A 12,702-nucleotide genomic window follows, 5' to 3' on the forward strand; every position below is an offset into this window, starting at 1 on the left:
AGAGAGAGAGAGAGAGAGAGAGAGAGAGAGAGAGAGAGAGAGAGAGATAGAGAGATAGAGAGATAGAGAGAGAGATAGATAGAGATAGAGATAGAGATAGAGATAGAGATAGAGATAGAGATAGAGATAGATAGATAGATAGATAGATAGATAGATAGATAGATAGATAGATAGATAGATAGATAGATAGATAGATAGATAGATAGATAGATAGATAGATAGATAGATAGATAGGTAGGTAGATAGATAGATAGATAGATAGATAGATAGATAGATAGATAGATAGATAGATAGATAGATAGATAGATAGATAGATAACATATAAAGATAACATTAAAATGCCATAAGAAAACTTACAGTATAATAAGACGTCTCTGCTATTGCCAGGTAACAACAGCTGCATACTCATGAGATATGACGTAAAAATACTTAATATGTCTGATTCCAGGAAAAATCCATTTCATATAGATATTTCAATATTAATTTACTGAATAAAAAGTATACCTGCATGAAGGCAAACTTATGAAAACATTATACCTCGCTTATATCACCGCCTGCTCAGAGGGAGGAAATATCTCAAGTCAACCTGAATGTCCTGGTGCTGAAACCATACTAATAACCTCACTACTTATCTGGGACCAAAAGATAAAACAAATCCAGGGTTCAGTCTGCTTTCCAGGAGCTATGTAGCTGCACCCAAATATTACAAGTGGTACTTATTCAGAATAATTTCCATATTATTCACCCACTCATTATAACCAAAAATATCTGCAAGGTTTACTCCAGCACTTCCAAAGATTATGGCTCCAAACAAAGCTTAAAAAAGGTAACAACTCAGATTTGGTAAATGTCATCATTCATATCCCCCCCCCCCCCTAAAAATATATTAAAAGCTTTTGTGTACTGAAACAGGTGCAATGACTCTTCAGAATAGTTTAATACTTTAGCAGAAATCTTGACATTTTTACAATACAGCACTTAAAATACTAGCATTCCTTGAAGGATTGCATATCATGTTTTAGAACCAAGTCATCTTGTTTTTAAAAATTACAAATTGTATCAATTGAGGCCAAATCTTAAAATTATCATCACATCTAATATTACAATACCTGTTAACACTTGGTGTTTGTGTTGAGAATGACTATCAGCTACTACCGTACAAAGTTTAGCTCATTATATGTAAAATCCAGTAGGTGTTGCCACTTTTGTGTAAGCTAAGGTTAATTAGCTGCAATGACCATTTTTTTAAAACTGGGTTAACTCCAAAAAATAAACAGATGTAGTTGTCAGTGCAATATTTCATTTCTGAGAATTTCATTGAAATGGACCTGATGATGAAATGACACTGATGGACAAACTACTCATACTAGGACTAAGCCCCTCCACATTTAACTGGGTCCTGAACTTTTTAAACAGACCGCAGTGTGTGAAGATACACAACTTCTCCTCCTCCACCATAACCCTCAACACTGGCTCCCCTCAGGGCTGTGTGTTGAGCCCCCTCCTGTTTACTCTGCTCACGTATGACTGTGCACCGACCCATCCAGGCTGTCATATTGTAATGTTTGCAGATGATACAGCGGTGGTGGGATGCATCACAAACAATGATGACTCCAGCTACAGGCAGGAGGTGGAACACCTGGATATCTAGTACAGGAAGAACAACCTTCACATCAGTGGGAAGAAGATGAAGGAGATGGTTGTGGTTTTCAGACGGAGCAAACGCACCTAACACTAACCCCCTGAACATGAGGATCTGCAGTGGAACTGTTCTCCAGTTTCAAGTACCTGGGTGTACACCTGAACGACAACCTCAGCTGGGGCAACAAAACTACCAGCCTGATCAAGAAAGCTCATCAGAGACTCTACTTCCTCAGACGGCTGAGACGAGCTGGACTGGGAAGCTCAGCCCTCACCTCCTTCTAGAGGTGTGCAGTGGAGAGCATCCTGTGCTCCAGCATCAACGTGTTGCATGGAGGCTGCACAGCTGCAGAAAGATAAGCTTTGCAGAGAGTGGTGAAGGCTGCACAGAAGTCTGTTGGAGTCAGCCTCGCCTACACCTCCAGATGCAGGAAGAGGGCCAGCTGCATCATGAAGGACCCCACTCACCCAGCACACACACTTTTTGCCTCATTCCCCTCAGGCAGAAGGTTGAGGAGCATTAAGTGTAGAACCACTAGACTGAGGAAAAGCTTCTACCATGAGGCTGTTAGACTCATAAATCCCTAATCAGGATAATCACTGTAAGGTTAAAAAATATATATCTATCACTGTAATGCAACTTTAATTGGTGTTATGTGTCTTATCTGTGCTGCTGATTATCCATGCTGCTGATCTCATGCTGCTGTATTCATTCATACCCATCTGCTCACCAAAGACTCATGTTCGGGCTGCTGTTGTTACTCCATATTGTTTTACTTTATTAGTGTTTAGCATCTATCTTAGAACTTTTGGCGTACCGTTTGGTGTTCGTTTAGCGTATCTCAGTGCATAGGCGTAGCCAGGATTTTATGAGGGGCGGTTCGTTTGAAGAAAAAGTGGACCTGTAGGACTACTCTGATTGGTTCATTGGCGGTGGTACACATAACTTCAAATGTGTAAACAAGCTAATTAGCTAGCTAGTTAAAACACTGCTGTGTGAGGTAAATCTGTGTTACCAAATAGGCGGTTGTGAGTGGAGAAAGAGCAACACACTGAGAGGGGAATAGCGTGTGTGTGTCCAGTCTTCTATTCAGAACTCATCCCAGACACGAACGAACACTTCGGTACTCCCGAGTCCCGCCCGAACATACACAAAAAAAAAAAAAAAACACCGAAGAAGAATGAAAGACGTCATCCTCTTAAAGGCACAGTACCACTCCTTAACTCTAACAACATAAATGCAAACTAAGCCCGCAAATAATAACATTACTTCAATTGCAAAAATAACTCATCTTTTTACTTTGCTTTGTTAGACATTGTTTTTTATGAATGAAATTAATGAATTGAAAAATACAATACAATCCACATCTACACATAAAAAAATGACACTATAGAGTAAGATTAAAATTTCTCAAGACAAATGTAGTTTTGCAAAACCTTTTTTTTTTTTACAATGCATAAGACAGTTTTGTCCAACATCTTATATCTCTGGATAGACAAGTGAGTCCAGCTCCATCCTCCTCGAGTGTTTGTTTGCAAACACATCAACAACTCTGTCAAGGTCAATGTGTTCTATATCTCGCGGGAGTTGTAGGTGGGACTTCATTGGCAAAGTGGGCGGTTCGTTCGAACCCCCCGAACCCCCCCTGGCTACGCGCATGCAGTGTATATCTTAGACCCTTGAATACTGTTTCTTTTTACACGTTATATTTTTGCTATTGTTCGGTGTAACTGGGACCTTGAGTATATAATTTCATTCCACCTCATGTACCACATGTGATGCGAATGATAATAAAATTGGCTTGAACTTGAAGTCTGTCAACTGGTTTATAAAATGTTTGCTAAAAACATCGGTTTGATGCCAACAGTTGGTAAGAGTTAAACAAAAAATTCATCCAAAAGTTGCCCTAAAGGTTTTTTTTACATCGGGGACTGCACTCGGCTACAACCACACAAAATTATAGCTCAATATCTACACAAGTGGATGAGTTCTTGCCTGTTTTCTAAAGTTAGGTGGCAGTGATGTGCACACAGAGTGATTATTTTGCTCAGGATTTTATTCAAATCCAACCAGTGCCTCATGAGATATTCTGCTTAACAAACATAAAGAGTTGATTCTAATATTTAATGGTAACATTTCAAACACAGATCTTACACATACTAAGTGTTCACTCTTAGAGAATAAGTTGTAGATCTGTATGAGCTACCAACACACATTTTTGTAAAACCAATATTTTTATGCTGACTAACTGGATTCAGCTTGACATAAAAAGGACTTAATCATTTTATTGTAATCAAAATAGATTACAAAAATGAAAAAACAGAAGGTAAGAGTACAAATTAAAACTGTGTGATGTTGCACCTAATATATATATATATATATATATATATATATATATATATATATATATACACGTCTTTCTTCATTTAACAGTGAAGAAATAGCACATATGTTATTTTAGACACGTGAAAACAAAGTATTATTCTGGAGCTCATTGTTTAGCACCGCTCTGCTCAGGTTGGATTGCAACTTGACAATCACTGGCCTCCAGCAGAGTATAATGGAGCCCAGATGCTTGTTTTGATGAACAGAACCAGAGTTGGAGCCAGCAGTGGCGATTCACACGCAGATCCAGCTTGAACTGTCTGTTGTGTTATGATCGCTCAGTTTTTACTGAAGCACAGATTGTGGTGGCCAATTTATAAGACTCCAATGAGTGAAGGGAGCAGACAGCACTGGAACATTTGGGTGATTACTGCAAGGTGTGCCAATACAATCTGCAGAATTTTCACACCAAATTTAAAAAAACAGAAGGCTGCTGAGCATCACGAGATACGAGAAGCAAAAGTGGCCAAGGCAGTTTTTGGCAACATGGACTTACAGGTGTCGAGATTTAATCTGATCATGTTGTGTTGCAGAGGACAGAAGGGTCACCCATCATCCAATCAAATATATATATATATATATATAAGGAATCTAGTCATTTGAGGACATTTATAGTAAAGGCAGTAATTGTGCTATAGGAATGAAAGAAAAGGAATATCTACCTGTATGTTTGAGCTCACAACCCTTTTACCACCTTCATGTTTGACTGTTGTTTTTCTGAAATGCAGCAGTAGTTTTACAAGTTCCAAAACGTTTCACTTTTCTCTTGTCAGCCCACAAGATACTTTCCCAAAACTCAGCAAATGTGAGACAGGATTTGTTTAGTAGTTTTGTTTGTGTGTTGTTGGTCAGCAGAGGCTTTTGGTCTTGGATCTCTCTCACAGAGACCATTTTTACACTTTGTCTCTTTCTTATTGTTGAATATGAATCTGATTAAATCTGAGACAAGTGTGGCCCAAAGTGCTTTAGATGTTGTTTCAACTTCTTATGGGATCTCCAGCCAGTGCACACTTAGAGTATTTTTCTTCTTCCGGACACTACTGGAAAGGTTTAATCATGTGAGCAGCTGGTTTTGGTTGTCAGCAGCAAACTGGTTGATCCACTACGAGAAGGTGCTATTTATAAGACCGAGCTGAATACAGCACCTCAGACTGAAGAAGTCTTTCGGATGAAAGACTAAAAGTTTTCACTTTTTTTTTTGTTCTTGTCTTTTGAATGTCCAGAGGACCAGACTTAACTTTTTTAGATTTTTCTACCAGGATTACTGAGCACGCATCAGGATACTGGAAAGGTTTACCACTGTTCCCTGTTTTGTGGGTAATGACTCTATTTAAGCAATAAGGTCATCGGGCCTGCGTGTGAAGGGGCAAAGTGAAGTTAGCTTTCCAAAATATTCAACAATTTATGATTTCACAAGGAGAGTAATTACTTTTGCAAATACAAATACATCAAATCACAGCAGATTTATGGATTATATATATGCGCACACACTTGCCCACAAACACATACACATATGTTCTTATCTTATCTTACTAACACACACAGTCAGACTTGTGTTTCTTTTGCAGCAAATCCTTCATCTTGTGTGTTTTAAATATTCTCCACCTATTTTGTGGTGTTCATCAAACACATTTAGACAATAAAATATATATTTTTTTATTATAAAGTTGGACTTTCACTTTTTTTTTAGCAGCAATAATAATCTGGTCAAAGATATTATAGTGGACTTTTTTAATAATATACATATATATATGTGTGTGTGGGGGGGGGGGGTATATGTGTATACACACACACATTTATATATGTGTGTGGGTGTGTGTACTTTGAACTGGTGACAACAATATATGTATGGTAAAAGGACTATCCATCTATTATCTTTAACCTGTTTCTTCCATTTTGGGTCACGGAGGTCGCTGGTGCCCATGTCCAGCAATCACTGTGCGAGGGGTGGGGTACACCCTAGACATGTCACCAGTCCATCACAGGGCCATATCGAGACAAACGAGACAAACAACCATTCGCTCTCTCACTCACACCTAGGGACAATTTAGAGTTACCAATCAGCCTAACATGCATGTTTTTGGTCTGTGGTAGGAAATCGGAGTACCCGGAGAAAACCCAGGCATGTACAGACAGAACACACAAACTCCACCCAGAAAGGACCCCGGACCGAGATTTTAACCAGCAACCTTCTCGCTGAGAGGCAGCAGCTCTACCAGTTGTGCCACCATGCTGCCCTTAAAAGGACCAAAACAGCTAGTTCTATCCATCTCAGTTTGTTCATAAAGCACCGATTCAAAACAAAATGGGTCTCAGGGTTCTTTACAACATATTTACACACATTAAAAAAAAAGCCAATTATTGACTATTTAATATCCACTTTGTCACAATCTTTCATTCTGAGCAAGACACAGGCAGCAGTGAAAAGGAAAAAAAACTCCCATTTAATTGGAAGAAAACTCCAGCATCACCATGTTCAGAAATTAGACAACCATCTGCCTCTACTGGATGGGGAAAGGGCAAAATAGGACACGTCCCCACAACCTGAGTAACGGTGCAACAACCGTTGGTTACCTATACAGTTTCTCAAAAACTCTTGATACATGCACCTACATTTTGTCTTGGTTGGTTACATTCAATATGAGTTTTGACTGGAGTAACTTACTTATTGCCAGTCTCCCATCAATGTCAGACTGGAGAAGAACCTGTGCAACAGTTGTAGGCACAGTCTCTCACGTCTTACCTGCTGAAGCTTGTTACTCCTTCAGAGTGGTCACACAAACATCTTCATATCTCTCTATTCTTGCACGGTCACTCAGTTTATGAGGACAGCCTGTTCTTGGTAGAGTTACACAATTTCTATAGTCCGTCCCCGACGTGTACTTTTCAATCTTTTTTTTTCTTTTCTCATAGGAATCACTTTAAATAGGGTACATTTTCATGCAATCACTTATTTTACACGTTTTTTGTTTTTTTAAAATTGGTATTACTTCTAAAATTTTGATTTCATTTTGAATTTGAAGATTTTTTTTTTAATGTTCAAGAAGAAAAATCCAACTTATATTGACCATGATTGATTTTTTGACAGCGATAAGAGCATGGGACATCTAAGGAGGTGAATACTTTTTTAAAAAGGCACTGTAAACATTTGAAGTTACTTTTTCAAAACATCCTTTTTTTTTTTACCTTCTAAAATAATTGAAATAACTACAAAGTGTGAAGGATTCATTTATTCTAACACCTTGCTTTTATTGCAAGGCACGGTTTGGAAGAGGCTCAAATATTTGCTTTTAAATGTAAACAAATCATTAGTTATTAAGGGATGAGCATTTTGCACAAACATATCCCACCGATGCTGCAAAATTAATTTCCTTTTCTCCACTTAATGAAAAAAATAAAGCCAACAACAACATTTTTTTCTGCACATTAAAGAGCTTGACTGACCGCATGTCCTGACTGTGTGCTGCAGCTGGTTTACTGTGAGACGGCTATTTTAGCTTGATTATATGCAAAGTATTCTGCATGTCTCACAGGCTGACTTCAAACTGGGTTACGCAATTAAAGAGCAACAAACTTGCTGGAAGGAATGTAATCCTGTTGCAACATAAAAAAAAAAAAAAAAAAAAAAAAAAATCAGAATGCAAAGAGCATTTAATAGCTTCAAGTATTTTATGAAGTTTAAAAAAAAAACCTGTAGAATGACAGACACGGGTGTAATGTGATGGGCATTTCTTTTTAGAGTCAAAGGTAAAATGCCTGGAGGTAATGCTCATGCCTGTATCCAACAGACAGCTTGGCAGCGTGGCTCCTCAGAGGCAGAAATAAAAGCCCAAACTCCCATCCGCTGCAAGGGCCATTGATTCAGTTAATTTTATGCAGGAAACTGATTTCCCTGATGGCCAGTTTTACGAAAGCACATTGTGAGCAAAGACTCCCCGCACTAACATTAAAACATCGCTCACTATCTATTTACATTGGGCATGGTATTCCAAGCACCTTGAGGAGTAAGCAGGATCCAAACAAACAAAAAAAAAAAAAATCTCGAAAATGCATTAAGACATAAAGCAGTGCAAAAGCATAATATAATATTGATTTTTAGATTTTCATCTGTACTAAAGCTAATCAATAAAAGCTAAAACTTTAACAGACCTCAGGAAAACCTGCTGTGCAATCAGATCCGATAAGGAGAGAGAAAACTCAGCAACGGTGTAAATAATTGAAACCATGGGATCCTCACCGTCAGTTTTAAGTGTCAGAGGAGTTGGGGGGCTCAGCACCCTTGCATTTGTCACCATGTTCTTCACCAGACAGATGTAGCTTCCAACATCTGAGGGCTGCACCTTGGAGATGTACAGGTTCCCCGTGACCTGCGAGATGAAGCGCCGACTGTCCTCAGCAACAAACGAGGGAAACTCATTAAACACCCAACTGTAGATAGTCTCTGCAAAAAGATGGAAGGACATGTATATATTATATTATATGCCATATAGATGTTTTGATTGCTGACCTGGTGTTTGTAAAAGTTATGCTCTGTATTTTACAGTAATATATATATATAGCCTGTAAAATGTGTGCACAGTAAAAAAACAAACAAACAAACAAAGAAAGAAACAGAATGGGTTGTGGGAAAATGTTCTCTAATATAAAGTCATTTCTACTGTACTTTACTACAGTACTACTACTGTACTGCTACTATTACTTTACTATTGTAGTGTACTTTAGTACTTTTCTACTATGCTTTACTAACACTGTGTTCAGTGAAGGTGGGGTGCTGTTGACCTCAACCAGTGATGGCATTGGGAGGTGGAAGGAATACTTCTCGGACCATTTCAGTCCCACCGGCATGTCTTCCATGAAGGAAGCTGAGTCGGGGAATTTCAGGGTGGTCCGTCTATGACCATGGCTGAGATAGCCGAGGTGGTTAAAAAACTCTGAGGTGGCAGGGCTCTGGGGATGGACAAGATCCGCCCTGATTTCCTTAAAGCTCTGGATGTTGTGGGGCTGTCTTGGTTGAAACGCCTTTGCAACATTGTGTGGACAATGGAGGTAGTGCTGGGGTAGTGGTTTCCTTCTTCAAAAAGGGGGACCGTAGGGTGTGCTTGAGTTATAGGGCGTCACTCTCCTTAACCCCCCTGGTAAGGTCTATTCAGGGGTCCAGGAGAAGCGAGTGTGATCACTGGTCGAACCTCAGATCTAGGATGAACAATGCGGGTTTCGTCCTGGCTGTGGAACACTGGACCAGCTCTTCACTCTCACTAGAGTCCTTGAGAGGTCATGGGGGTTAGCCCATCCAGTTTACATGTGTTTGGTGGACTTGGACAAGGCATTTGACCATGTTCCTTGGGATACATTGTGCGGGGTGCTCCATGAGTATGGTATTGGGGGCCCTTTACTACAGGTTATTAGGCCCCTATACAAGTGGGAGTGCGAGAGTTTGGTTCTCATTGCCGGCAGTAAGTCGGCTGCCTTCAGGGTGGGAGTTAGGCTCTGTAAAGGCTGCCTGTTGTAACAGATTTTGTTCATAACTTTTATGGACAGAATGTCTCGGTGCAGCCAGGGGGCAGAGGGAGTCCAGTTCGGTGGTCTCATGATTCCTTCTCTGCTCTTTGCAGATGATGTGGTTCTGTTGGCCCCAGATCAAAGCCAAGCTGCACCTCTGTTTAACTTTCTTCTATTTTTTTTTCCAAAACTCACAATGTTCTCTCTGTGAGAGAGTCCCAGAGACTGTGAGCTGCAAGGCATGCTGGGTAGCCTTTTGAAATTACAGTATATGCACAATGTTTCTGACTGTTTATGATGTGTATGTATGTATGTAGGGCCTTCTCCTACTCCACTCCTGTTTCTTGAAATATCTTGCAAAAAGATCTGAAGCTCTCAACCTTGACCTCTCGAAGTAACTTCAAACATCTGCTAAGTTTCTGGGAAAAAAACCCCCAATGCAGACATGTTCCTGTTTTTAGTTTTCTACATCACCTTGCAACCTAGCTGTTTTTGTTTTGTTTTATTAATACAATGTCCTTTCACTTGTTCTTCTCAATTTGTATACTTTCTTTTATGATTGTCTACTGTTGTCATCACTTTTTGTTAAAATCAGGTCTTTCTTGTAAATAAAAAATTGAAAGTTGCCTAATAATTAACACAATTTTTAAAACAAAAAAAAAAACAATTTTATAGTTTAAGTAGTAAAAACAAAACAAAAAGAAACAACAACAACAAACAACAAAACGTCATCTCACACATACTACAGATCATTTTTCAGTTATTAAACTTCACTAATTAAGATACATGTTATTGTCTCTGAATCCACCCACAGACAATTTACCACAAACAAGGTTTATTTATTTGTCCTCAAAAATACAAATAAACACATTTTAATTGTGACATGCTCTGACTCATCCCAACACCCACCAAAGTGGGAGAACTTATCCCTGTGTTATTTAAGAAAAATAACTTTAGCTGTTGCAGATGTATTTTTTAAATTCCTTATGAATAAATGAATAGCACTAATCATTTATTGTGATTTGGAGTTCCATCTGTAAGCCTGAAAGCAGAGCACTGTAATAAAAAGCTCAACGACTTGTTGCAGGGTTGTCATTTATAAACACAAAAGTGGCAACTAGTCACGCAAAACATCTGCAAGTGAAAAAATCTAAAAATAAAATTAAAAAAAGACACCATTTATACAAAAAAATAAAAAATAAAAAAAATATTTAGTAAAACCAATAGGTAATAAAATGGCACTTTAAATGTTCTTATTATTTTTGTTTTCTACTAATATCCATAAATGGGAAATTAATAGTATAAACAATTATAGGGATGGGGAAATTAACAACTATAACTTTGTGGACAGTAAATACTAAATTGCAATGAAAAAAACTATTCCGACAGTCCACAACTGCACTTTTGACAAAGTTTTTTGTGTTTGTGTATTTTTATATATTTTTGTATTAAGCATTGATCTTGCTGGTCAACGTAATGCAAGCAACGCAACACGAAGGTCCTTCACCGTGCTGCTGTGAGCCAAACCTGAATCAAATATAGGTGATAGGAGAAAAGGCTGCAACAAACTACAGATGGCAGAAAATCTATAATTCCATCATGCTGCTATCATTTTACACCGCCATGTCCCTGTGTCAGAGTTTTATTACATGTCAATCCCAATTTGAATCATTTGAAAAGTAAATAAAATGTGAACCCATGTGACTGTGGCCATCTCATCTGACTTTTGTAGTTTTATATATAAAAAAAATTTGACAGTTTTCACTTGCGTAAAATCAGAATCACACGCAATAATTTAATTTGACAAGCATTGAACATTATCACAAATACATGTGTGAATAAGTTTAATTCTCTATTTTACTATCAACTTTTACAGCGTTATGTAATGTGTATGTGTTAAATGGTAGGAGCTTTTCGCAAAACTTCATGTTTGACGTTTTGCAGAAGAGGTTGAGAGCAGACAAGGATTTTTAAGATATGCCATTAAAAAACAGGCCTATTCTTTGTTTATGTGAAGTAATTGGCTTTGTCACATTCCATTCCTTCTTTAATGATCCAAGAAAAATGATCTTTGAGAATCTGTGCTCTGCCTCTGCCATCGCCATAACTCATCACACTCTTCATCTGAGCGGAATGGATGAACAAACGAGAGAATGGACATAAAAAAAAAAATGATTGAAATATAAAGCAATACATTTTTTAAAAGCCAGTCATTTACCTTGGCACTTATAAAAGGAGCATTACCTTCTGTTCTAGAATATATGATGAACAGTTTAGTCAAGTGAGGAAGATGGTGTATTCGTTTTGAGCATTTTCATGAATTGTGGACTCTTACCTTGTGAATGAGGTGGAGGGGTGCACATGAGCACCACACCTTGACCTTCACGCACAGAAACCCCACCTCGGGTTCGAGTAGTGAAAGCGCCGAGGTCTGGAATGGCAAGCACAAATAGCTTTCTTAGCAAGACGGGAAAATCGTATGTGTTTATCATATCCAGTTTCAAAAAACGGTTTACCACAAAAGCCAGCCCATCTTTAAGCTGCCTCTGTTTTTTTTAAAGTGCTTGTTGTTATCTCTGCAGAGAACCTTAAAATAAGTTGATGAGGGATGTAAAAAAAAAAAGAAATGTCTTTCAATCTACACTCAAAAGTTGCTCAGAGATTTGTTTGTGAACTGATTGATTGCACAGCTACAATCCATTATAAGTTCCTTATTCTGCTTTTGCTCATCAGTTAAATAAAAGGTGTTCTTATTTTTCTTATGTGTTTTCCATTCAATTATTTTTCTAAAAAAAACTAACAATGGAGGATTTTTAGCAAAAACAGACAATTTGAGAAGACAGTAGTTGGTGCAATAATCAGTGTGCATGCCCACCCAAGCTTCAGAGCTTTTATATGCTAATTCACTACAAGGATTTTCACTTAATGTGATGATGAGCTGAACAATTATGTAAGTAGGTAAGCAAGTAAGTAAGTAAGTAAGTAAGTAAGTAAGTAGGTAGGTAAGTAAATAGGTACATAAGTAGGTAAGTAAGTAGGAAGTAAGTAAGTAGGCATTTAAGTAAGTAAGTAGGCAAGTAAGTAACTAAGTAGGTAGGCAAGTAAGTAAGTAAGTAAGTAGGTAAGTAAGTAACTAAATAGGTAGGTAAGTAAGTAAGTAAGTAAGTAGGTAAGTA

At 38.0% G+C, this 12,702-nt stretch overlaps 1 protein-coding gene across 1 annotated transcript in view; it reads right to left on the minus strand.

The window, feature by feature from the left end:
• cntn5 (contactin 5) overlaps nucleotides 1-11,961 on the minus strand; it is a 71,644-nt gene extending 59,683 nt beyond the window's left edge. Inside the window, exons 1-2 of the mRNA XM_037677634.1 lie at nucleotides 11,862-11,961; nucleotides 8,265-8,468 (exon numbers count right to left, since the gene is read on the minus strand). Coding sequence (XP_037533562.1) covers nucleotides 8,265-8,468; nucleotides 11,862-11,889 — 232 coding nt within the window. The 5' untranslated portion in view covers nucleotides 11,890-11,961. The remainder of the gene's footprint in view (nucleotides 1-8,264; nucleotides 8,469-11,861) is intronic.
• Nucleotides 11,962-12,702: the final 741 nt, after the last annotated feature.

This window comes from Nematolebias whitei, chromosome 6, assembly GCF_014905685.2.
Source record: "Nematolebias whitei isolate Nwh7 chromosome 6, NemWhi1, whole genome shotgun sequence".
NCBI lineage: Eukaryota > Metazoa > Chordata > Actinopteri > Cyprinodontiformes > Rivulidae > Nematolebias > Nematolebias whitei.